The sequence below is a fragment of the Parambassis ranga genome, chromosome 2, assembly GCF_900634625.1.
Source record: "Parambassis ranga chromosome 2, fParRan2.1, whole genome shotgun sequence".
NCBI lineage: Eukaryota > Metazoa > Chordata > Actinopteri > Ambassidae > Parambassis > Parambassis ranga.
The window spans coordinates 22,778,434-22,805,281 of NC_041023.1; the positions used below are offsets into that span (position 1 = coordinate 22,778,434).

Below are 26,848 nucleotides of genomic sequence, written 5' to 3' on the forward strand. Positions count from 1 at the left end.
AGCTGCATGCTGTGACTCAGTCCAAGAGAAGAATACATTTTAGTGCTTCTGTGTATCTTGCCAGTTGGCGGGCTGTGTTGTGTGGTGTCGTGGACACAGAGAGGAGAAGAACCTCTGACTCGGTCGGCAGTCTCTTGGCCGTGAGAGCAAGTCTCTGCGGCCTGTTTTTTTGGGCGTTGATAAAACATGATCCCTGCTCCGTCCTCTGTCTGTAGCTCCACCACCACCGATTGTTACAAGCTCGCAAATACCTTCCCAAGCTGCGCCGGCCGTGCCAAGTGCAAGACAAGAGATATGGTCTGGGGATTTAGCATCAAACGGGGCAGTGCCACAGAGAGCCTGGATGCATGCCCACCTCCAACACGCCGGGGAGGGGTTCAATAATGTGAGACGTCTGGATGGAATTAACCACTGCATGATGTGACTCAGCTTCATGGTCTGTCTGCACATTCTGCTGGCTTTGTTCTCTTTACTACTTTGACTGGCGGCGCCAGCATAAAGGTGCACAGAGCCTCCATCCAGCTTCAGCTTGAATCTAACAGCCCTGCATGCTGTAGCTGCTGATCCACGTACCTGCAGAACGTGAGCCACAGATGTAATCGGTTTAAGCCTGAATAATTTACAACACCCTTACAACAGAATCACCGGCGGTGCACAGAGGAAGCGGTGATGTTTGCACAGAGGAACCCGACTGCTCGGTTTGCAAAATACACCGCTGAGGTTTGAGGCGTGGTGCTGGGATGTGTCTGATGCTACCTGCACGGTTAAAGTCCTGGCACGGCAGAGCAGAGGAACAAAAAAGAGATGAGCATGCTCTTCTTCAGCAGAATTCTTGGATTTCTTAAGATTCCATTGACATTTACAGTGTTTAATAACTCTTAAGACGACATATATGAAATGTTTGAAGTAATAATGTGTTGATATGACTATAGAAACTTTTCTGCACATGCCAATGCAAGAAAATGATAAAATACAAACTTGTATAGTCACTCTTTAGAATAAGTTTGATCATTCTGATCATTCTGGTGATTGATCATTAGTCATTGGTGTCCCTGGGATCTTCAACTACTCAGTATAAAAGTCACCGTGTAACATCAAGATGTCTGACTTTGTCCTGATCACTGATGTCACTGTTTGTTTGGTGTAAGTGTAGATGGATGATGGGTGAATGCTTCTGTCAGTGTCTTGGACCCCGTTCACACTGGGGAAATCAATCCGGCTAGAGAGGGATTCGGGCCATATCTGGATATACCTCGATCCACCTCTCAGAGATCTAGCCGGATTGGCTCAGATGTGGCTCAGGTCTGAACGCAAGTGCGGCTAGCGAATCCGGCTAGCGACGTGATACTTGCGGTTCACAGGGACAGTGTCCGGGTTGCGTACAAAAGCCGTCGAACTATGACAGCTTTGCTCCGAGTTTGTTTTCCACAGGCCTACAAAGGAATAAACTGCTTTTTGAAACGAAAAAAGCAGTGCGGGACAAAAAAAAAAAAAGCATGGATTAAGTGCGGACACACGTGTGTGATTTGAGAATAGGTCCAGTTTAAAGGATCTGGATTCAATCCTACTCTAGCTGGATGACTTTCTCCAGTCTTAACAGGGTCTTAGACTGATGAGGACGTGCAGTAAAATGAGCCGTCCTCTGACAAAGGTCGAGCCAGCTGATGAGAGACTTTCAGATGCACATCTATACTAAGTTACGGTACGGGTGCCAAAAATTCTTGTTTACATCAGTTTCTCATATTTTCTCATCTAATTTTTGTTGACAGTATTCAGTTAATGAACTTACCAACATGTATTTTCTATGCCCCACCCGCCACCCTTAAAGCAATGAAGCGCCTCACCTACGACATGTGGTTCTGCTGAGAGGTCAGGTTTTGCTGCTGCTGCTGCTGCATGAGGAGCTGCTGCTGCTGACGCCGCCGGGCCGTGCGCAGCTTCTCGAAGCGAGCCTCCATCTCCTCCAGCACTTTGGGGGTGTAGCGAACCACCAGCTTTACACTGTCCTTGGCTGCTTTCAGCAGCTCCACCGCCTTCTCGTGGTGTTCTCCTTCTACGCTCTGCAGGGGGTTAAGAGACACAGGAAACCAGTGGAGCTGATTTTAATATTTAAAAATAATAATCCCTCAGGGAAAAAAGTGATGCTTCCTCCATTTTGAACAGCCTCTGCCTGCCTGGAATGAGCTACTCCTCATTCGTGACACTGTGACCTTGATATTGACTCACATATAGAAACACTTGTGCAAGAAGCTGCTAAAAATACTTCTGATATATATTTCCAGGAAGCCTTAAATAATAAATAAGGCCAGAGAAGCTCATCTAAACTCTCCCTTCTGTCTGTGTTCATCCTGTCCTGGATCATCAGCCTGGTTACACCTACCACACCGTTGACAGAGAGGAGCTGGTCCCCCCGCTTCAGGCCGCCGTGCCTCTCGGCCACACCTCCGGGAATGATGCGAGAGATGTAGATAGGGGAGTTCTGCTCTTTGCCGCCCATCACATTGAAGCCCAGGCCTTCCTCCGTCTTAGGTAGCTCCACCACCCGCGGGTGAGAGTGACCTTCGCTGGCTGCGAATGCTGCGACTGTGGCCTGAAGGAGGAGCAAAAGGAGGCGAGATGGTCATTAGAAGAAGTTAGCTTCTCAGATACTGTGAGTCCCATTCAAAGAGAAGCTACATGCTAAAATAGTTAGCATTCTTTACATTTGTGTATACAGTGAATGGATAGTGTCGAATCATATTGTTGGAACTTGCTTGGCTGTGTCACCTAGCTGATAACCCAAGCTTTAGCTGTTAGCTAAACATGTTGCAACAGTGATATAAATGCAGGCAAAACAGCTGCCTTATCTGAAACAGCGTTTCTTTAAAGTGGAGGCAGCGTTAGCTTACAGTGAATAGGAATCTGGGTGTGCACCTCAGCTGCAACTCCTCATTACGGTGAGGATGGCCGTGACAAAGCGTCAGGATTTAGTCACGGTTGGAGGGTTTGGACTCCACATTCACTCCGTATTCTGCCTTTCTAAGCTCGTGGATTAACACATCCAAGTTCACGCTGGAGGAGCAGCCAGACAGCTTTCACCCTCTGCATCTGTACCAGCTGGTTGAAGTCAGTCGCTGGCTGGCTGTGGGGGTTTCTTTTGAACCGCAAGCCAAGTTCCTTGCTCTTTGTACGTCAGGAACAAAGCACCCAGGAGCTTGTTAGCTGAGCTTGGGAAAGCTAATGGCAGACGAACAGAGAAAGAGACACCCTGCACCCACTGATCCACAGATACACTGCCACAGGTGCTCCACTGTCAAGTCAGCATCATGTATGATGTGTGAGGTAGATGGAGGGGAAGAGGCAGGTCTGAGTGAAGTGTTTGCAGATGTGTATCAAGATCCCCAGCGGCGGAGTGCAGCTTGGCGCTTTGAGGTGTTTGAGGCTGACTCCAGGCAGCATCCCCGTCTCTGCTCACTCTTCCAGATTGATATGATTCTGCTCAAACTGTTTCACTGCTGTTTGTTTTAATGTGATTATTGTAACCCCCATCCTTTCCTTCCTCCCTGTCCTCCCTCATCCCACTGTGAAGCTGTGAAGGCAGCTCCTCAGCATGCACGCCGTCGCCTCGCGGGCCTCAGCACATCGACCTTCACAACTTTATCTGGGTTCCTGCAAATGAAAAAACAATCTGGCAGATGGCCACCGCCCCTCAAACACAAGAGGCATTTTAAATGAAAAGCTTGTTAGAGGATACTTGGTAGAAACACTGAAGTCATTTTATCATCAGCCTATCCTGATGTTTTTTTTCCTTCCCTGCCTCCATTAAGATAAGTGATAAAAGCCTCGGGGCTGAATTAAAGGCTGAATTGATTAAATTATTGAAGCAATCAAAAAGAATCAAGTTCAGGTGGAACTTAAATGAAGATTTTCTGTCTCAGTAAATAAAAGCCTTCACAGGAAGATGAGCAGGAATGCATCTTTCACATGTTTCATCACTGTTGCAGCGTTCCTTTCTTTTTCTATATGCTGCTGAGTGCAGCTGCTCCTGTGGCCACATCTCTGCAGGGATTAAAGCACTTAAAATACCCAGAGTTTCCAGTTGTCTGTATTCCCACATGCTAGCTCTGACCATTAGCTGTGTTCCTAATCACCCTGTGGATATGCAACTTTAATGCAGATGTAGGAGCTGAGACTTTTCAAAGGGAGACACGTTTTAAAGCTTTTAAATCATGGTAAATCATTCTGGTGGCTTCTCAGGAAACAGAGACTCTGTTTTCCAGCTGAACTGTCACAGTTTGACAGGATATTTAAAATACAGTAGAAGATAATCAATAGGATTGTTGACAGTAAATCCTTCCAAGAGAAAAAATAAACTTGGTGTCATAATTTCCCTTTGTTGCCGAGTATCACTGAGGAAAGTGTGGAGTTGGATGTGAAGGCTGGTAAATAATTCAAATAGCGGAGGAAGCAGCTAGCCAGACTCTCAGGATTCAAACGATCACATGATGCTGTGTGAGGGATTATTTTCTACTGTGGAGATGCCACCAGGGAGAGATTAGCACAGCTGGAACAGCCGCAGTCATCAGAAATTACAGCTACAGGGTGTCACTGTACGTATGTAGAGCAGCAGGATGACGCGTGTCAATGCACAGTTAGCATCTTGCAACACAAAAAGCTAAACTTCACAAACGAACACCACTTTTATGATTTTTAAAGCCTAGATTTGAAAGCTAACGCTATGCTATAAATGACCTACAGCATGGTCACATGTCTGCAATGTCACCACTAGGTGAGCTGCATGTCCTTTGTCTTGATGACATTTGTAGTAAGTGTAGCCACTTGTTAGCCACCATAACCAATCCATCCATCCATCCATCCGGCCGCTTATCCGGGCTGGAAGGTGAAGGCCTGGTGGCCGGGCCTTTCCCCACGGGGGCTGGCTGGGCTCTGCCCGAAGGAGCGACGTGGGACCGACCTCCCATGGCCTCACCACCTGTGGGAGAAACCGTAAGGGGCCGGTGCATAGTGGATTGGGTGGAGGTCGAAGGCAGGGGGCCTCGGTGACCCGATCACCATAAACAATCAGAAGTGCTAAAAAGCTAACACTTCTCTGGGTTTTAGGACTCTTTTCCATTAAGGCTGGCTAGTTTTAAATCTAGCACAGAGCATTTTGTACCCATGGAATGGACAATATACTGGGCTAATCTGCTGCGTTTTGTCACACCTAATCACTACAGATTGATAAATTATATGACTATATTGACACCACCTGGGTAGTCTTAGCTAGCTTAGCTTCCTCCAATGCTTAAACCGAGCTCCATGTTTACACTGAAACTTCTAACCACTGCCAGGCTGTTTCTGCTCACAGTCAGAATGCTAATACGAGCTACTTTCATCACATCTCTTGTATATTAAACACGCGTCTGTGAGAGCGATATTGATCTTCTGATCAAGACAATAACAAAGGCAGACTCTTTGAAGCGTTTATTCCAAGCAGGTGTTGAATTTTAAATCCCCAGACTCTGAAGCAATGAGCTCGAGGTGCAGTTTTAAAAGAAGCTGGTCAGCAGTCTCACACAGGATGAATCGCCTCCCGTTTGTTTTTGTTATTCTCTTTTATTCACATCCTGAATCCACTCTGAAGAGAAGTGGACTCAGCTGGACACAGAGCCAATGAAGGACATATACGTGCTCTCCTCCTCCCCTTCTTCCTCCTCTTCACAGAAAATAAGACCATAAAAGTTTGTCTGTTCTTTTTCTTTTTGCACACTTTGATTATTCTGCTCACAATGAAATTTTTTGATGTTGTCCTTCATCTGTGATGTGATTACCCAAAAACTTTGATAAAGCACAAAATAAATACTAAAATCAATCATACAGTGAGATGCGACAAAAGAAAAAAACAAATCTGATGTTGTGTTGATGCTGTTTCAGGAGGTGATTTCTCAAATCTGACAGCTGATTATATAATAAAACACATACATAATACAGAAGCAACACATGGGATGATGTAACCTGCTCTTACCTTAGCTGTGGCCCTCGCCTGGTACTCCGGACAGCCATTCACTGTGATTGTTTCATGCATGTACTGGTACACCTGGAAGAAACAGAGCAGACACAGGAGTGTAATAACACATGGAGGAAATCAGCTCCAACAGCAAACATAGGCCCCGTTCACACTAGAGAAAGTCAATCCAGCTACAGTTGGATTGAATCCAGGTAGCCTTTAAGTTGGATACATTCAGACCTATTTTCAAATCTGGCTATCACACATGTGTGTCCCTGCTCAATCCGGCTTAATCCGGCTTGTTTGTTGTCCTCCAAACCGCTAGGTGGCGCCTCCTAATATACAGAGTCCATTCAGGCTGCGGTAGGACCGTGTGTGCGCATGCACAGGATTTTTTTGTCCTGTGTCGCTTGTTCTTTAATTTTATTTTCAGTTCAAAAAGCAGTTTATTCCTATCTAGCCCTATGCAAAATAAACTCAGGACAAAGCTGTCGTTTTGTACGTGACCCGGACACTATCCCCATGAACCAGAAGTATCACGTCGCTAGCCGGATTCACTAGTCGCATTTGCGCTCAGACCTGAGCCACATTTGAGCCTCCAAGAGGTGGATCAAAATCAATCCGGATATATCCAGATACGGCCCGAGTCCCGCTCTAGCTGGGTCTAGCTAGCGGGGACTTATAGTCACAGACTGGTCCTGGATTATAACAGACCAAGAGGAACACTGCAATAGTTGTATCTTAGGGGTGATTTGTATGCAATTATCAAGTTTGTTTGTACTTTCTTGTGAGATAAAATCCTATTAAAATGTAGTACGACGGCTTTCTGGCAATTGAAAGGGGAATCATGTGTTTATGCATTCATGGGCCGCACTGAATGAGTCACAACAGTGCGACAGAGCTGTCCTATTTCAAAGACCTCTTCAAAGGTGGTCTAGAAATACAGCCTGCTTTTCCAAAAATTGGATTGTTCATGGCCAAGCCAATTCCAACATCACTGTGAACCTGTAAGTGCTGATTGTTTTTTTTTTACCAAGGCAATATGACAGTGATGCAAACAGAAAATCCTTCACATTGCTTGTTTGACCTTTAAGGTGGACAGAGTCAGCTGGTCTTCATTCGTGCAACAAACCCAGTGTCGCTGGCTGACTTAATGACCATAGACATCCTGTAAATATATATTTATATTCTGGGCTCCAGCCACTACATAAATTGGAATTTTGCCATCAAGAACATGTAATGGAAAGTAAGAGAAGAAGAGGAGGGTTGCTCTGCCACCCTTCATTACATGGGTCTCCTTTTCTCCCACTCTACACGCACACAGTATTATAATGCAGCTGAACCCCCAGCAAAGCTGTGACTCAACAGAATGAGTCACTAAAATGTGGAGGGAATTCATGTTAGTCGGCAGCTGCAGTCCCTTCTGAGCTGCATGAGTAAAATTATTGTTAAGTTAATGAGTGTTCAGTGAATTTGGCTTTAAATGTGTTTTTCATAACTTTAATGAAGCAACTACAGTTAGTAGCTGTCACAAACATGGTGAGACTCACAGGGTTAATGCCAAATGTGACACATTTAAAGCCCATATATAGATATAGATTAAGAATGAACCTCCTGCGCAGGAACATGGAAATGCTAAGAAAGTGCAGTTCCATAAATGACCACTTGAAGGCTTGCTTAAAAAGTGAGTCAACTCCCATAGAGCTCCATGTTATCGTGGGCAGTTTTACCACAGAAACTTGTGCTTCGTCCAGTTGATGGAAAAGCAAGGTTTTCTATCTATCTGCTGCAGAGTCAGTGCAGACGGCTGACCTTTCTGGGACCTTTAAAGTCACAGCTTACTGAAGTGAACATGTCCAGAGGACAGAGGAGAAGCAGACTCTGGTTAACACACTGTAACACAACAAGAGTCCTTTTAAAATCTCAACTACACCTTCTGATATATAGGCTATATATTGAGAGATACACAGTCAGATAACAGCTCCACTGCTGTGACTAGAAGCACAACAACAGAACAAAGAGGTTTATAATGATGAGATGTATGAGCTGATCAGATACAGTCACAGGGGAAATGTAGCTCTCTGCATGGATACAAATCCTAAATAAAAATCAGAGGATTTCAGCGTGCACAAACTCATCCAGCTGTTCTAATGTTAGACCTGGAGTTAATTTAGAAATGACTTTTAATGGGACTGAAAACCTAATTATTGATGATGCATCGTGGCTACGAGGTGATTTTTAATCATCTGTTCCTGCCGCCTGTCGTTAAAGCGAAGCAGCTTGTCGGAGGCGAACACGCCTCAACGTACCACGGCAACACATCACAGAGGCTTCTCTGGATCATCAACAGGATGTGTGCTTATGATACAACCTCGACATGTTTGTATCTCAGAGTCTGGAGACAGACAGTATCCCTGAGCTTCTGCCGGTTTGTGTGCTCACGAATCTCAAAGACCAACACAAGCTTTTCAGCGTGCAGCTCTACCTTTCTGTTCTTTTCTTTTTGTTTTCCAGAGCTGCTGTATTTTCAAAGCAGAGGCAGTCCACACACACACACACACACACACACACACAAACACACACTCAACTCCCAAATGATACCTTTTCCCAAGGCCTGCCTCCACCTCTGCTCTTTTTGTGGCTGAGCACAGCTTTAAAAACTCCTCCGAGGTTTCCCTCCCTGCCGAGTGGCTTCCTCTCCTCTCATTTATCCTTTCTTTTTTTTTTCCTCACACACAACTACAACTGCTAATTACAGCTATTTATTCTGTCTACAGCCATCTCTTCCTCTCAGCACTTGTATTACAATGCTGCTGTCTTTCCATCTTTTACAGTCTCTGCTCTCCGCTGTGTAAATGTTCAGTGATGATCCTGTTCAGACGTGCTGTTACAGCCAAAGCTGCGGAGCTTAGGCAATATTTTGCATTTTCTATAAGGCAGCACAGCAGCCGTGAGCTGAAAGGCTGTGATATGAAGAAAGAAGAGGAGTCTCAGGTCTCTCACAGGGGTTCATCTCTGAAGATTATTTTGCAGCTAAAAGGCTTAATTATTGGCCACTGTGAGAGCGTGAGGGAGGCTGTTGCCTCGCCACTGGACCCCTTCATCATTCTATTTACCCAGTTTATCGTTTATTGAATAAATACACACTCCTCCACCTGTTTAACACCCACAGAGTGAGGACGGACTAACTGGGAATATACAAAGAAAAATCTGATCCTAATTAGTGTCTGAATTTTGAGGCTAGGGCCAAAAGCACTGCACTTTAAATGCCTCCATTACTGTTAATTAACACAGAGATCTATGAGGACTGGATAGGATGGAGGACATACTGTATTAATCCTGAGGGATTTGAGAACTGGTTGACTACAGACTGTCAATCACTGCAGGAGGCTCCAACCACCGCAATGCATTCACATCCATCATCCTGTAAACTTTCATGTCTTAAAATACGTAAGATTATAGCAAGGCGTCTGGACTTGAAAACCAAATATAAAGCTGAAAGAAGCTGGAACAGCTGATATTTTTGTGCAGCTTTTACTTCCTGTGTTATGTGACTACATGTCTGTGTGGTTAACCTGAATGCTGTGCCCTGAAGACAGCCATGAAATGGAACTAATACTGCAGCTGTGTGTGTTTTTTTAATGTCCTGATGTGGCGTCTGCTCTACTCTAAAAAGGCCCAGTTGTCCTGAAGGCAGCTTTTCAATTCTGCATGTTTTTTGCTAGGACACAGCCAGTCCAGCCTTCTCCCTGCACCACAGATTTGTGATACTAGTGGTGAAACAGACACAAACAGAACACCAGCACTGGCAGGAGGTCCACACAAAGCGTGAGCATAGCAAGAGAGGCCCGCAGGGAAAAATGATGTGATGCTGCTGGTAACCATGGCTTCCTCTTCCTCTCAGCGAGATGGAGAGTGGGGGGTGGAGGGGTGGGTGAAAGAGAAGGTCGTAGTCTGGTTAATGTAAATGGAAACAATGCAGGGAACCTGTGCAGGTAATGCACGTTAATGTGATGTGGGAGGCAGAGGCCTTGTTTTTGCTTTCATATTAAAAAGCGTGGTCAATTACGCTGATTGAAAATCTCACTGGAGTAGAAAATCTGCTGCGGTTTTAACACCATGATCACCTGCTTGCTGCACTTCCTGTGTGTTCGTCATGTGGGACTCTGTAACTCAATATACGGCAAATCTCCCGCCTCCCACCTCCATCATTTCCAGCTGGTTAGCTCTTCCAGTCATTTCGTCTTGTGTCCTTCCTTTCCCATTTGCAAGGCTGATTGATCCTGACAATTCATTCTGGCTGATGCAGTGAGACTAACACAGAGACGCAGGATTTTCCCCACCGCCCTCACCATTGATGAACGCAGTGGGGAAAGACAACCAGCTCATCAGAACCCTCTGTCTCTCTGTAATTTAGCTGAGCACTGCTGAACTGGCACTTTTCTCCCCCACCAACCATTCTTCAAGCTGACAACTGGCTTGTCATTGTTAAACAAGGCTGACTCATGTTGGAACGTAGCGTCTTTATCACTGCTGGAAAGTAATTAAGCACATGATCACACAGGTTGTTAAAGATTCTACAAGCTGGAGTCAGAAAACGTGTGTTAATAGTGCCACCTTTGGCTGTTAAGTGAACTGCATCCTGTTGCTCATGCTCACACTCTACATGTGACAGATCTAGCATTGTGGTAGCATTGATTCAATCAGTACTAACTAGCTAACGTATCCACTCATTTTGCATTTTGATAATGATAACATCAAAAACAGCTTAATCAGCTAGCAGAAGCTTTTGTACATAATTTGTATCAGGGACAGCAGTTCAAATGTTATGGGAAGCAAGCCATTCATTGTATCCATTTAGGTGAAGTAGCGTTTGGGACCTTTTCTGGTTGGAGTTTACCATTATCATCATTTAAAAGTGTGGATCTATGTGCCTGGCGGATTTATAAAGAAACTGCCAGATCCAACTCTTCCGGCATATGGCATAGAGCTACGCGCAGCTTTAGGAACATCTAGCTAGCAAGCTACTGTATCCAAGGCAAGCAAGCAAGCTGGTAAAGACAGCTAGCTGGAACTTATTTATGTGGTGTCAGTCACTGTACTACTAGGTACTAAGTACTACTGCTAAATGTTTGGTACTTCTACTCTCTCTGTGTCGTTGACAGGATTAGTATGTCCACCCTGTCAGGCTCTGAGTCGACCCAGCAGACTGTGAAATGAGCTACATCACGTCACATTGTGTGTGTGTGTGTGTGTGTAAAAAGAATCATATCACAGATTGCAGTGGAAAGAAAGGTCATCTATGATAATGAAATGCCACAAAGGTGAGTGTGATCAAAATGAGCAGCAGGAGGGTTTTATAGTTTAACCTCTGTTTTATGGCTGTGGAAGTAGTTAATTCTGACAGATGACATGCAGGAGAGCGAGACGGAGTAAAATAATGGCTACGATTTTTGTTAAATCACTTCATATTTTCCAGATTTATTGGTGCATTTTTCTTCTTTTGGCAGCTAATGGATTTAGATGTTATTGTGTTACATTATGAGTCTTTATTCCTGTTGAAATTATGCTAAAATTTGGTAGCATTTGTCTGAATTTAGCACTTTTTCCTGCATTAAACGTAGCTCTTAAACAAATCCTTCTGTCCAGTGGATGCTTCAGCCATTGTTCAGCCATTGTCACTGACTTCCTCTCCATTACCAAGAGGGCAAACTACATAGAGTCACTGCTTTAACCCTCTTTTAAACCAAAAATGTTTGATTGTTCTCTTAAATGAAAAGGAATCAACACTAGAACCAAGAAAAGAATGATAAATAAAGGGAAATATAGCAAGAACACTGTATGTGTGTAAAAACGTGCACCAACATTGCTGTACCCGTTTTCTTTTTGTGTCCATTAGCAGACAGAAATAGTGGCTTGCCATGTTGCTAAAGGAACATCATCATCTGGTAGGAAAGTGAACCCTGTGGTTGTTAAAATGCTGTTTCCTGTCACACACACAAGACTTTCACATATCAGACCATTAAATCCATCCAACTGCTACTTTCCCACTGAGATTTCCTTCCAGTCAAAGACCGTCTCTCCTTATTGTTTCCGATAAAAACGGAGATTCGGAGGATGCAGCTTTTGACAGCTGTGATATTCCACCACAGCACCTCCTTTAATGCTCTGTGTAATAACAGTAATAAGACACAGTATGCAATAGCTGCCACTTATAAATGGTCCTCCAGCTGGCTCAGCACCGCACAGAGAGGCTGTTGTATCATCAACATGTAATCCACAACAAACTACACAGAGTGAGAGAGAGCATCTCCGACGGTTTCCCTGGTGACTGTGTTTAGCTAGCTCTTTGTGGGTCAGCTCTTGGAAGAGGACAACATCCTGCTGCTGCTGCTGAGGCCCTGCTCAGAGGTTTTTGAGAATCACTGTCATTGCACTCCAGTGACTGGCACTGAGATCAGTCTGCCTGGTTGCCAGACGTGCTCTCAGTGCCAGGATGTGCCATGCTTCTCCGAGCTGGATCCTAAGAGAGAAGACTAGCCCTTTTTTTTGCCTCTCAGCCTCTCTGCATGGTGTCAGGAGTTTTTACATAACATTCTGTCACAAGCCATTTCTCCTAATTGGTGTAAGTGCCAGTGTTGGCTGAGCTTTACACTGTTATGACCAGACACTGGCTGGAGAAAGAAATGAACTCCCACATTCATGAATTGGAGCTGCAGGGTATTACATCTGATGTCACTGTTTGTCAACACCCTATTTACACCACATGACTGTCAGCTGAACCTAAATGCTTCTTGATTTTTGTATAGTCCAAGTTTTTTTAACCACTCATGTCTGGGAGGGTTTGGATGTGTGGAAATTGGCTAAATGTTATGTTATACCCTGTCAGAGTTGAACACGCAATTTCTGAAAACCAGTCCTATTGTAAACAGACTGTTGCATTGTGTAATACACTGTTACTATGTGAAACAGACCGTTGCTGTATATGACAGACCGCTGCCTTGTATAACAGAACGCTGCCTTGTATAACAGACCGCTGCCATGTATGACAGACCGTTGCTGTGTATAACAGACCACTGCCCTGTATGACAGACCGTTGCTGTGTATAACAGACCACTGCCCTGTATGACAGACCGCTGCCGTGTATAACAGACCGTTGCCGTGTATAACAGACCGCTGCCTTGCATAACAGACCGTTGCTGTGTATAACAGACCGCTGCCGTGTATAACAGAACGCTGCCTTGTATAACAGACCGCTGCCGTGTTATAACAAATCGTTGCTGAGTATAACAGACTGTCGCTGTGTAAAAACAACCGTTGCTATATGTAACACACACTGTTGAAAATCTGCAGTGACAAATAATCTATCAGACATGCAAATTTCTGACCATGCTCATTTACACACATTTAGTAAATGTATTATTAAAAAGAAAATCCTTTTAGTGTGACCTGTTGGTAAATACAGGCAACATCACATTTAGTATTTCATTCCTGTAAAATGGTTACAAAAAACAGCTAGCCAAACAGTTAGCAAACAATTAAACCTTACTTTTTCACCCTAAGCTGCTGTTTCAGGCTACATGCATGGTGCTAAGATTTCCTCTGTGGCTGCAATGCAATTCTTTGAACACTAGTAAGGACCAAACGCTCAGCAGCTGTTCTAAAACTCTGAAGTCAATGACAGAAACTAATAGTACATCTTTATCTGCTCTGTTCTGCAGCAATGAAACATCATTACATGCTCCTTTAGTTTACAACACAATGCCCTTTAGAAAACAAAGTCGCGCTCTTGCCAACATACTGATGGAGTCTGCTAATTGTCTATCATTCCAGGACAAATCACATGTACACTTTGACAATTAACTAGCAGGACAGAGGCCGCTGTGGCATCTGTCATCTGTTTCCCTGCTCTTCAAGCTGCTGTTTGCCTAACAAATTCATGTCACTGGGTAATGCTACAGTATATCACAACAGACAGGACGCTAAATATACAAGATCTGCGGTTATCAGCCTGTGTAGTCGTGCCATGTGGAGTGAAAGCCCTTGTTTGCTTTATACGCCTGTCCTGCTGATGAATGGTGTTAAGATGATGGATCAGACTGCTTTGCATGCATGTGAATGAGAGCGTTTAAAAAAACAAGAAGAGAAAACAAGAACTGCTTTACGATTCACACTTTAATCTGGTGCTGTAAAATTTGATTAAACCCAGCCTCTGACAGCGATTCACTTAATTAAAATCAGGGTAATTAGCTTAGCAAACCTTCAGCTTAATGAAACGCTTGTGTTTTTGAATTATTTGAACGTTTTGTGTGAATTTTTCATGCCATCAGAAACTCACGGTGTTAGTAATAACGCAGCGCAATAAGCTGGGACATTTTCATTATGCTGCAGCCATTTGTTGATTGATGTCACTCACTTAAAGGTACACTCCAATTTTGTTGTTGTTTTTGCTTTTCAATTAAAAAGTACATGCAGCACATTTAGGATATTACAGCCCCATCAGGGAGGAGTGTGTATCACCTGCAGCCAAGGCATCAAGTCGATTACATTTTACCTTTTGTTAGCAGTTTAATACACCTGCAGCTGGTAGGATCAGTTGACCAAAGCTGAAATTGTCCATAGAGACAAAAGACAGAAGACATTAAACTGTGTCCAATTTAGTGTATAAGAGGGACAGTATATATCTTGAAAATGTGGCCCAACTATTCCCTTTCAGTATTACTCTGACATCTTTCTGCAATATTAGCAAGGTTGCTAACAAGCTACACACAGAGAGTAGGGGCCAAATGTTGATATTGCTATGTTTTCCAATATTGTTCTGTCTCTAAGGAAATGATTCAGCCTTCTTCTGTATAGTGTAACTGTAAACAAAAGTTAGCATTGCTGCAGCACAACTGCAAACACACAAAGAAGTGAGACTGTTTTCACAGCGGTCCAGACAGAACTTTCTGAAAGAACAGCCACTCCTCACTGAGGACTGAGCACAGTGATTGATTGGAGTGGTATGAAAAAGGTCATCCAAAAAAAAAAAAGGGTCTCATAGAAGACAAAGAACAAAAACATCACGCTGGTGTTCATGGACCAATGCCTCCCCCTCTGACGGTTACTGACCTCTCTGATGGCGGTGCAGAACTCACTCTGAAGGACTTTTTTCAGAGACTGGAGCTTGTGACCGGGGACGTCGCCTGACTCCTGCAGCTTCTCCAGCAGCTCGATAGCCCTGGCAACGTCTGAGGAAAAAAAGAGAAAAGATAGGAGTGAGTAGTAGATATGTGTGTGGGTACTCATGCCAAGGAGACTGCCCCATTCGATTACATTAACAGCACTGCCATGACAAAGGCGCTGGGTGAATCAATGAGTGGGATAATGAAAATCAGTCAGGGCCTGATGGTTGCAAAGAAGATGGAATAGCAATCCCATCGTTTGTATTAGCCATGCATGAGAGTAACGCAGAGGAGGACTCAAAGCAAACACTTCCTAGACAGAGAAGGCACTACAAAGCATTTACACTAAACAGCGAGCCTGAGGTCAGAGGCTGTGACTGCAGGGTCTCCCGGGCTCTTCTCCTCTAATTAGCTCGCGCAGAATGCGTCTGCCAGTTTGGCTGATTAATTTGTTGCCCTCTGAAACTGGCAGGCTGAATAGAGATACATAATGGAGGGAGAGGGAAGTGATTTGGTACTCAATCACTGGAGTGGGATTGTTGGGTCAATAACATGTTTTATTCAGCGTGTGTGTCCAGAGAGCATTGACCACACAAAGAGAGAGATGACTGCTGCAATTTCACAGCGGAGGTGTGGAATTATTGAAAGACTAATCGCACAAACTTATAACAGTATGAAGCAGAGAACAGCATAATCATTTCAGATTGATTAAAGCAGCAGAAAAGTTGAGTTTTTCTGCTGTTTGGGGGATTAGTTCCTCAGATACACTTCACACTCAACTAAGTACAGTTTAATCAAATACTTATTTTTATATAAATAGCACATTTTCCTCACACAGCTTAACTCCCACCATCTTTAAACAGCAAATAAGTGCTAAAACTTCTTTAAAGGCAGGTTTAGTTTGTCATCCAGGAAGAAGTTGTGAAGAGCTAATGCTAGCTAGGCTAAATTTTACATTTATTAGTTGATTCTGTTGACACGACCAATGCAGGATATCCAGTTCAGACAGTGTGGCAATATCTCTAAGTGTCAAGTTTGAGATTAGAATGAGCTGCAGTTAGTGAATGAGCTGCTGAATATGCACACATCTGGCAGCTAGACGATACCATGAGAAGAATTAGAAGCTGCATTTTCAAGTAATTTGTGAAACCACACTGTAATCCGTCTGGCATACCATCAAGTGTTCGTACAGGAATGGTTAGATTTTGTGATGACACCAAGAAGTGATTTTAGAAAGTGCTCTTCCTGCTCAGTCAGGTTGAGCTACTACAAAATTCTACTGAAAATAAGACTACTGCTCATCCCATCACCTCACGTTTGACATGGCATTTACTTAGGTCCCTGGTGTTACGTGCCGGTGCTCATCAGCACGGGTACGTGGCTGCACGCACATGGGCGGAGCAAACGCACCCACTGGCCCAATGGGGGCCCAATGATCAGAGTGCTGATCTGGTTGTTTTTACTTTGTGTGTAGCTCTTTATATTGTTTAGTAAATTCTTTTTATAGTCACTGTTTCTGCCTCCTGTCTCTTCCTCAGACCCAGGGAAACATTATTGTTGCTTCCCCTTATCCCCTGGACTAACCCCTGGAACGCAACACCCTGTAATAAATCCACCAAGTCTGAAGTAGATCAGATAAATAGTTGCTGGCAAAAGAGAAGAAAGATTCCTTACTATAGAAAGTTTAGAATCCTTTTTTAGTTGAGTCACTGTGACCTTTACCTTTGACAGCTGGTGCCAAATCTGAAGAAATTCTCATATAGCATTCCTGAAATATTGTTGTGCTATTGTTCTGTTGTTTTGACCTTTAATAACCCTCAGAAGGTATTTTGTGTTTCATTATATAATTTCATGGCTAAATTACTGCTCCCGGAACTATGTAGGACCTAGACCTAGTTCCTGTCCGGTTGAGAATAAGTTCCGTGTTGATGACAGCCTGTTGATGGGCGCTCGCCTCCTTCAGTGCGGACTTAAGTCTATGTCGCCCTGGAGCTGGAGCGCTCGGCTGTACATGTAACTCACCTGTGTTTGCTGCTAACGTTCAGTAAATTGAGTGAAACCAAGATAATCCTCTCGAGAGTGGTCCTTCCTCCTGCACGTAGACATCTTAAACTCCTGTTAGCCGGAGCTAACAATATCACAAAAAAGTGTACAGTAACCTTTAAACACCAAAATCTAATCACTTCATCCTTCAGTCCAAAATAACTTTTGTGCCAAATTTGAATGCCCCCAAAAGGCTCCGATAGGACAGCACGGGAGCAGCTCAGGAAATAGATGCCCAGTGCGTCCACAGATACAACCGCAGCCTGTAAACAAACCCAGAGTTTATCTCTTATGCTTAACATTCTGTGCCAGCAGCAGCAACAGAACACCCACACTACGTTTGACTGACAGCTGCTGGTTTACATTCACACCACTGAGCCACAGCGGCATCTTTTTTTAAGACCTTCCTCGGCTTCTTACACATGCTGTCCAACCAGGGACCCATCAATACAGAAAACACACACAGACATGGCGCTGTGTGCTTTGTAGCTTTTCACCTTTACACTACATATGGGCACAATTAGCATGCCTCACAGAGAGCTAATGCCTGTTTCTATTTCAAGCGCTGTGTAATAAAGCACAGTGGATTATATTGATCCGCACGAAATTGCAGCTTCAGTTCCCATCGAGCCCATACGGCTCACAAAAACTATTCCAGCGAGGGATACACAGAGAGCTGGCATCACGGCGAGCCTGCAGTATAAGCCTAGTCAGCCATTAATAAAATAATAACGAGATGATAACAATAACAGAAGTCTGTTATGGTCATAGGTATGTGTATGGGTACAGACAGTTTTAGCCTGGTCACGGCATGTTCCTGCCACCTCCAGTCACCTGATCCACCTGTGCACCTGCTTCCCTTTCCCAGAGGCATTAAGCCCCACCCCCCACCCCCCATCTCCCTTTACTTACTGTTTCTAAGCCTGTCCAGCTTTTTGTTCGTCACTGGGCACATAATGCATGATAACAGATTTACCTCTCAAAATGGGTCACTGAATTCACTTTGGCTGCTAAGCTTTCACGCTTATTTGGTGCGTTTCCACTTTCAACATTACAACAGAAAGACGGACTATCAGACGTGTTTGGAAAGTGATTTTCAGGGTTTCTCTGGAGTGCACTTCTCCAAAAGCACATCCAACAAAAATGGCTTCCAGACAGAGGATAGACAACACAAACAATCAACTAAATGTGAACAGTGCAGGTGGTGAGTTAGTCACACAGAGATATGCGGCTCATCTGTGTGATGCAAAGCCGCTGTTTACACCGAGGTAGGTTAGATGCTAACTAGCTACGTAGCTATTTTATTTACTAACAAAAACAATGGGTTATTGGCTTTAATGGAGGGCAGTTTCTTTGTTATCTGGAGCATCCAAAATGTTTACACTCCACTATTATTCAGTCACTGTAGGCTACGCTGTCACTGCTCTATGATGCCATCATGGTGGAAATGGTCCTCCTGTTGGAGTGGATGGTGCACAGACCCATTGGGCAGAGCCATGTCATCCAGCTCTATATACAGTCTAGGTTCTTTCGTGGAGTCACTTTAGTTATTTAAAGGGATCTATTTGTAGTGGTCTGCTGTGAATTGAAGAAAACAGTGATATCTGGCAGTTCTGAGTGTTCACAGGCTAGCACATACTTCTGCCATAAGAAAAAGCTGTTCACCAAAAGGTGATTTTAAAGTGCTGTTACTAACTATGATGTACTAATATTATTATATCAAGGTCATATTTTTACCCCTTTGTCTGAATATCAACTGCTCATAATAAGCTGGTACACTTCCAAGCACCAAGGGCGTCTGTCTCGAAGGTTTATGAGCATTTCTTTCTCATTAAGCAAAGGTCAAGGGCCATTCAGATTTTTTTTTCTGCTCTCTCTGCTGTTGTTTGCCTTCACACCCTCATTAGCACCATTTTCTTTATCCACATCAAGAGCTCCACTTCAAAGATTGATATGGAGGACATATTTTTTGCTCTTGCTTTCATCTTGCTGATCATAAGTGACTGCTGCCCATTTCCTGATATAATCTCTCCAACTCAAAATGGGGATAATTTTAGATTTCATAAGCTTTGCATCACACAGATGAGCCGCGAATGCTATCGAATCACATCTGAGTGTGACAGTTGTTGTAATAAGTCAAACACCCCTCCGCCGCTAATAAGTGTCTTGTCCTGTTGGTGTTCAAGTTACATATAAGGGTCGATGAATAGTAATCACAGGAAGAAGAGTGATTAATAAGTTCATGCCCTACTTTAGAAGGAGATGAGCTACACTGTTGTTCAGCATTGCAATCTGAACATGTACGTTTCTGTAACGTCTCATGTCTGTGGAATTGCCATGGTGAAACTGTTGAATTAGCAGGCATGTAGATCTGCCCAAATCTGTCCTTATGTCTGTGGTCTGCCATGTCTCTAAGAAATGAAAATCCTCGTTTGTGTATCCAGCCTGAGCACAGGTTTGATAAACGGCTGTCACCTGGATTATGTCTCACCATTCTGTCTATGTCTCCACTGAGCCAACCAGATTGAAGTAAAAAATGCCCTGAGACTGCACTCCAATACTTGCCGCTCTATGTGGTAAATGTAAAAGTGGGCCATCGGATGAGCTGTGTGACTGATCAGAGCAGCGTAGAATCCCAGAGGAGGAGGAAGAGGAGGAGGAGGCGCTGAAGGGTGATTTTTTTTTTCATGACAAAGCAGCTGAGATGACTGCAGGGGATCACAGTGACGTCACATTAACATTAAATGATTCCCATGCAGAGTTATGACATAATACATTACCTAATAGTCTAGCAGAGGGAGAAATGAAGTGACTGAATGACCTTGTGCACTCTCATAACAATGATTTAACCATGAACATCTCATTGCGTGTCATCAACTGAGAAAAACAAGCCGACAGAATAAATGAAGCGTATTCCAAGATAACACCAGACCCATGCTCCCTCCACACCCACATGGTGTGCCTGTTATTGTACATGCATGGTCTATGAATATCTTGAGCTGGAGGGAAAATCACGGGAAATGTGATCCCACCCCTGACTAACCACCGTAGCCATGAAAGAGCAGCAACGATGAGAAGAAGTGCTGAATTTGATGTGTAAATACATTCTAAACTGCATTCTAGTAGAATAAGTACTATACTTCACTGGAATTTTAAGGTAGCTGCACTTGATTTCACTACAAGTGATGAGTTCCATATACATCCATTTTTCTTCTACTTATCCAGGGTGGAGTCAAGCAGGCAGCATCTAACCACAAAAGCCCAGACCTCCTTCTCCCCGACCACCTCCTCCATCTTTCCTGCGAGGATACAGAGCATTTCCAGGTCAGTTTAGAGATATAATCCCCCATCATGTACTGGGTCAATACCAGGCTCCTGGTTCAGGCATCCTAACCAGATGTCCTCAGAGGTGCTGATTCTCATCCCTGTGGCTCCACACTCGGCTGCAAGTCACGTCTGCCCAACAGGACCACATCATCCGTAAAAAGCAGGGACAGGATCCTGTGGCCCCCAAAGGACAATCCGCTTGATGTAACTTCTGTGTTCCGAGGGCGTACAAAAGGAATTGTGGGACATCCACATACTGGCCAATTTGTCCTCTTGAACAGAGCAGCCAGAGGCTGTGTCAGAGGTCTGTGACTCTGCCCTGCAGATCGAAATCTGTATTACCAACCACACACATAAGCCTTTCATTACTAAGTGTGGCCCTTTCCTTTCATTTACCAACCCTATTTGTTCCTTTGCTTTTTCTGACTTTCTACTATCAGCCCTGTTTGACCCACATTAGAACACGTATTGGCTCCTGATCTGATCAGGAAAATCCCCTTTAACTCCTTCATTGTCTTGTATTGACTTTTTAGTCTCGGAGCATGGTTGTGTGCTTCCAGAGGTAAACGCTTTTTGTTATAAAGATTCACTTCAGCGCTCAGTCTCACGGTTGATGACAGCAGGTCTGCCAGCTTTAGCATATCTCTGAAACAACCAGACTGTCTGCAATTAAGTCCTTCTGGCTGTGTAGTTTGACAGATTCTCCTCTGAAGAAAGAGAGACGATGCTGCTGTATCTAAATTTTTTTTGAGAACACTAAAAAAAGCATTTCCTTGTTATTATATGTCAGAAAAAAACATCAAAGTACAGAGGACGCCTTTGAGTTGCTAAAGTAAATTAGAGCATCTTACACTGAGTACAGTTGCTGCCATATTAAGCAGAGTGATGGCACCAGCAGAGGTGCTGTCAGCAGTTAATTTCCTCTGCTATACTTATGATGAGGACATTCTCATTAGTGATGCTGCCTGATTAAACGAGCTAAGTTGAATGTAGGATTTTTAATTATGTGACTGTCACAAGACTTCACTAGTGCTGCCTCAGAGCAAATTTCCACGATGATGGAATCCCCAATATTTACAGAGGATCACCAAAACCTGAGTGTTAAGCTGATTCCACTGCTGGCTCTCCTCCTCCTCTCACAGCATCAGCTCAATGAATCCCAGTGCTTCAAACAGACTGAGAGGATGCTTCCATTTCCAAAATGTTTCATATAATATTCTGTTTAACATCTGATCGCAAAATCCTGAATAAATGTGTCATCATATTCAGAGGGTTACTGTGCAAAGGAGAATGGCTAGGGTATGTTTCCTCCCTCCTGAACATGACAATAAATCATGTAAAAAAAAAAACAGTGACAGTCACCATGGCAACATGAACATGCAGCTTAGTGCAGAGCAACAGGGATAAGAATCAGCACCCTCAAATCTGAGGCCATTGTCCTATGCTGGAAAAGGATGGAAGGCCCTCTTAGGATTGGGGAATTTACTGCCTCAAGTGGAGGAGTTCAAGTGTCTAAATGTCTTGTTCAGTGAGCGAGTGATTCAGATCGACAGGTAGATTTGATGGCGTTTGCAGTAATGGCGCTCTGCTCAGGTCCGTTGTTGTGAAGAGCTGATCATTCCTGCCCTCATCTATGGCCACGAGCTGTGGGGTGGAGACCAAAATACCAAGACCGTGCATACAAGTGGCTGAGCTCCACCTTGACAGGAAGGTATCTAATTAGGATTCGTCCCTGATAACTTCCCCAGTGAGGTGTTCTGAGCATGTCTGAGCATGTCTAACAAGGAGAAGGATGACACCCAGCAACCTTATTAAGTGCAACAGGTAGCAACGGATCCACCATTAATAATTGCGCCATTACTGTCATATGGAGAGATGCACACTGCTTTTTGTAGATATAATGTATACAAATCAGTATGAGCATCAGCAGGACATATTTTCATGTACTGTCTCTTTAAGGGATAAAACAGCGTCTCTGTGCAACAAGTGTTTGAAAGGGGGTTTAGATAACAGGTCACAACACATTATGTAATTTAATCACACAGTAACCTGGCACTCACTCAAACACACACAGTTTATATTAAACATATAGTTTTCCACATATTTACGAGAATGTTATAATAATGGTGGTATCCAATGCAGCGGAACACCCTGTGAACTCATTTGCCTGAGCTCTGCTAACACCAGGCTGTGACTAAAAAAGGTCATCCTCATCGTTCGCTGATTAGAACGAGGCACGGAGCTGAACAAAGCCACAGCGACATGTAATGAAGGTTTCAGCAGCTCAGTGCTGCTGTGGGTTTGTGTTGGCACTGGGCAGCCATCCAGCTTTCTGCTATAATTGTTCCATTTATAACAGAGAGCAGCAGAAGTCGGTGTAATTCATTTCCAGTGCTTAGAAGTGTCATTTTGACAAAGCTGTAAGAATGTAAATAAACACATCAACATCAGAGGCAGAGCTGATTAAACTAGATGTTATTAAATCTCTTAAGATCCTTTTTTTATGATTATTGATTGAGATACCTGACAGAAAAAACCTTCAGCCACCTTTTTCTGACCTGAAGCGAACTATCTGTATGTCATGGGAATAATCTGTCCAAAAACAGCCCTGCCATCTGCTGCTGCCTTTGACCTGGGTGTCCTTGGTGCCCTTGGCATCTCTGCTGCTAAACGCAGCTTATAAAAAACACAAATAATCACATTCTGAACCAATAAAATGGGACAACAGGGTTTTACCAACCCAGTCCTGTCTCTGTGCCAAGAGAATTAGCTCTAATTTTCCCAACTGCGATGCTCCCCTGGCAAATAAATCACTCCAACACGGCTAATGGCTCCTGCAGGTGGTGAAAGCAGAGAACATCACGCTCTTATTGTCTTTTTTTTCAGCAATGACTGGGCAGCGATCCTCCAAGACAATTACACTGAGAATCCTTATTTCTGTATTAACATGTTGGAATGTCCAACTACAAGTGACGTCAGCATGTCAGCTCCGCTCTAGTCCTTCAGATCAGTGCTATAAAATGACAGCATGTAGCTTCAAATCAGTGAGCTGATGTGGTTTCTCAGAGAGAACAACAAGGACGGCACTCTCTTACTCTGTTAGGACAGCGGGCTGTAAGCTTGCCACGCAGTGAGGAAATGCAAAATGACCTGTAATTTATGACAAGAGTAGAGTGATGTAGGGATTTAGTCCAGCCACATTCTGCACCAGAATCACAGCCTCACTTAGCTCTTCTGTCTTCGTCCACACCACTGTGAGCAACAGCTGAACCCCTAAAACTCTGGTTAAGGGGTTATTTCTAAGTAAGGCAAAGGTGGCACTGCATATCCAGACTCCAAGGACAGGTCACTGGGCATGAGGAAGACAGACAGCCACTCACACTCGCTAGAATGGACCTTTTTAGCTCTGTTAGCCGCCTGGCTATAGCTTTAGCTGGCACTTTCATTCATATCAGTGTCACACAGACATTTTTGCTCCTTAGAGTATGAAGCTCGCTGACGTTGGTGATTCTCTGAGGTTTTTCTCCCTCCAGCACCCCGGGGTTCACACTTTACATTTAGTGCTAATTAGCCAGTGTTTGCATGGTAACACACAAAACTGAGGGGGTCAGCATTGAACCTGGTAAAAATCAGTGTGTGTGTGTGTGAGAGAGAGAGAGAGAGAGAGAGAGAGAGCGCGCGTGCAGTTTTTTAAATATATGAAAGGCTAAAATCTCTGGAACTATCTGTCCTCAGCTGTTACTGTTTCATAAAATATCATGTCTGAGGCCTCTTTGTAGCTGTTGAATGCCAGGTTTTTAGAATACACACACAGGGAGGCTCAGATCCATTGTTCACTTCTGTGCTTGCTTATCACTGTCATTTCCTCTGACAATAACAGGAAGGCCAATGATGTAAGATCTTTTCATCCCGCTGTGACCCGGACTGCCGAGTGTGAGCGTCTCCATTCGTTTCCTCCCTGTGCGTCTTTGACGAACTCAGCTTAAAGCTCACACCCAACACCAGACGAGCGCACTGTTTCATTAGCAATTATAGTGTTTTCTCCAAAGTGGCAGCAGAAACGTGGGGGGGACAGCCTGTAATGTTGCCTCTCTCTGACGGCTCCTGCATGAAACTATCATTACCGCTGCTCGTGCCATTACGTCTGCCATCTGCTGACATGTGAGTATGGATCAGCACCTCCTCCCCTTTGCATGCACAGCTGAATCCCTGACTAAGATCAACACAAGTTAAAAGACACTGCAACGCTGTTTTCAGTCCTTTCTATAAGTCTAAACAATGAAAAATGGATGTAAGCTCATATTTATCTTTGCTCTGCAGCACTTCTGCAGCAGGAAGATTGTGCATGAGTAAAGCTCGACTGATCACAAACATTAATCTTCAGTGAACATTAATGTTGTAATGTTGTACTGAACCCAAACTGCAGCTGAGCATATGGAGAAAAAAATCTAGATCTTGTATATATTGCTGTCAACTGAGAGCAATGCAGAGACATCAGCACCTCCCTGGTTCCCTGTGTGTGTGGATTTCTGCAGATAATAAGATATAAAGGTCATGAATCTTTTATTAAAGTCACTACACCACATTCGAACAACTTCAGAGTCACCACCACTAAGGTGAGACTTTCTATGTTCGGTGATGATGTTTACAAATATATGTGATGACCTGTATATTGTCACTTAGCCTCTTGTTAGCCAGACTAGCTCTCCTGTGAATGACATATGTGCCCATTTAGCCAAACACATGCTGTCATGTGGCTAACATATTTAGCTATAAAGACCAACTAAACCTCTGAACAGATGTTAGGTTGTGGTTAAATCATTTATCAAAAACTGTTCCCTTGTTGGAATATTTTTTTCAAGGCGTTTCTCACTAAGCCTCTATTTGCTTTCGCCATTAGATAAACTTCTCACTCTCATTGAAGAAGAAGAAGGAACCAGAAGTGGAAACAATTCTGATGTATTTTTGGGTTATGTGGCACATCCCTGCATCCTTCCTCTTATTCAATGAAAGCAAGCAGCAAAGAAATTAATGACACAAGATGCAGTTCCTCTTGCAGCCTCTGGGGGCTACCAAACAATTCCCATAGACTCCCATAATAAAATGCACAAGGTCGCAATAAAAATAGGCATACATTTGCACAAATAAGGGCGGGACTCCCTTTACAGACACATGGATGATGACTTAAATTATCCACGTGTCTTTGCTCATATCTGAAGCGTCCAAGATGGCGACGGACGGAGCAAAACAGTGTGATGTCACTGAGGGTTCATTCATATTTTTTTACAGTCTATGATTGTAAGTGACTGTCAGCATCCATTTCCTATGCAGGGCTTGTGCAGCATTACACTTCAGCAGCATATACATACACATGGTGCTCTAAAAATAGACTCTTCTGACATGAAAGAACAGGGATTTAAAGTGAGTCTAAAGTGATTCCGAGGCAGAGACATTTTGTGCTTCTTTAAATCTCCCAGTGGGAGGTAAGAGACTTTAACATTTGTGCTGGATCCTGAAATTTACTGAAGGATTGCCGGGAAATGGAACACATGCTAAACTCAGCCTGGAGGCATTACTACCCTCATGAATGAGGGACAAATATGTGTTTAAGTCACATGGTCTACAATTACATACCCAAGAAGCAGCAGCAGCAGCTGAGAGATGCATACGGCAAACAGGCCATCACTAGCTGTTAATTGCAGTTTGCTTGCACTGTCTGCCTCCAACAAGTACCCAAACCACTCTCCATGTTTATCAGGAGCTGCACCTGCTCAGGTCAAAGTTACCGCCTGACTGACAAAGTAGATTCTTTGTAGGCAGTAGCTGCAGACTGAGGCTCAGAAAAAGGTCTGTAACGGGACAATATTACCGAGGAGGTTACATAATACAGATGAAAATAAACCGCACGCACTGTAAGCGGGGTATTCATCTATCTGAGTCCACACACACACACACACACGCACGCACACAGGAGTTTAGACGGAGGGAACGAGCGCACCCTTTTCTACTAGAAACGCGCAGAAGCGACGGGCTTTCTGTTCGGAACAGCGCGATCTCCTTTTGGAATAACGACCCGTGAAGACAGCATACATCTGACACGAATACCTGATTACAGTGTGGATAAATAATAAGAATAAATCCGGGTTCTTCCGGGTGAAGTTTTGGGTGAAAGAAAGAAAAAATGTCCCTGATAATCAGAACATTGCAAAGCTGCGAGCGCCTTACCTCGATCCAGTGTGAGCGGTTGGACCACTGTCGCCATGACTGCTGTTTACTGGAGACTGAAGAGACTACAGGAGCTGCAGCATCACAGAGAGAGAGAGAGAGA

General features: G+C 43.8%; 1 protein-coding gene across 1 annotated transcript in view; it reads right to left on the minus strand.

Annotated features, from left to right (window-relative positions):
* lin7a (lin-7 homolog A (C. elegans)) overlaps window positions 1–26,829 on the minus strand; it is a 29,486-nt gene extending 2,657 nt beyond the window's left edge. The window contains exons 1-5 of the mRNA XM_028400721.1: window positions 26,746–26,829; window positions 15,098–15,216; window positions 6,005–6,076; window positions 2,381–2,590; window positions 1,845–2,060 (exon numbers count right to left, since the gene is read on the minus strand). Coding sequence (XP_028256522.1) covers window positions 1,845–2,060; window positions 2,381–2,590; window positions 6,005–6,076; window positions 15,098–15,216; window positions 26,746–26,782 — 654 coding nt within the window. The 5' untranslated portion in view covers window positions 26,783–26,829. The remainder of the gene's footprint in view (window positions 1–1,844; window positions 2,061–2,380; window positions 2,591–6,004; window positions 6,077–15,097; window positions 15,217–26,745) is intronic.
* Window positions 26,830–26,848: the final 19 nt, after the last annotated feature.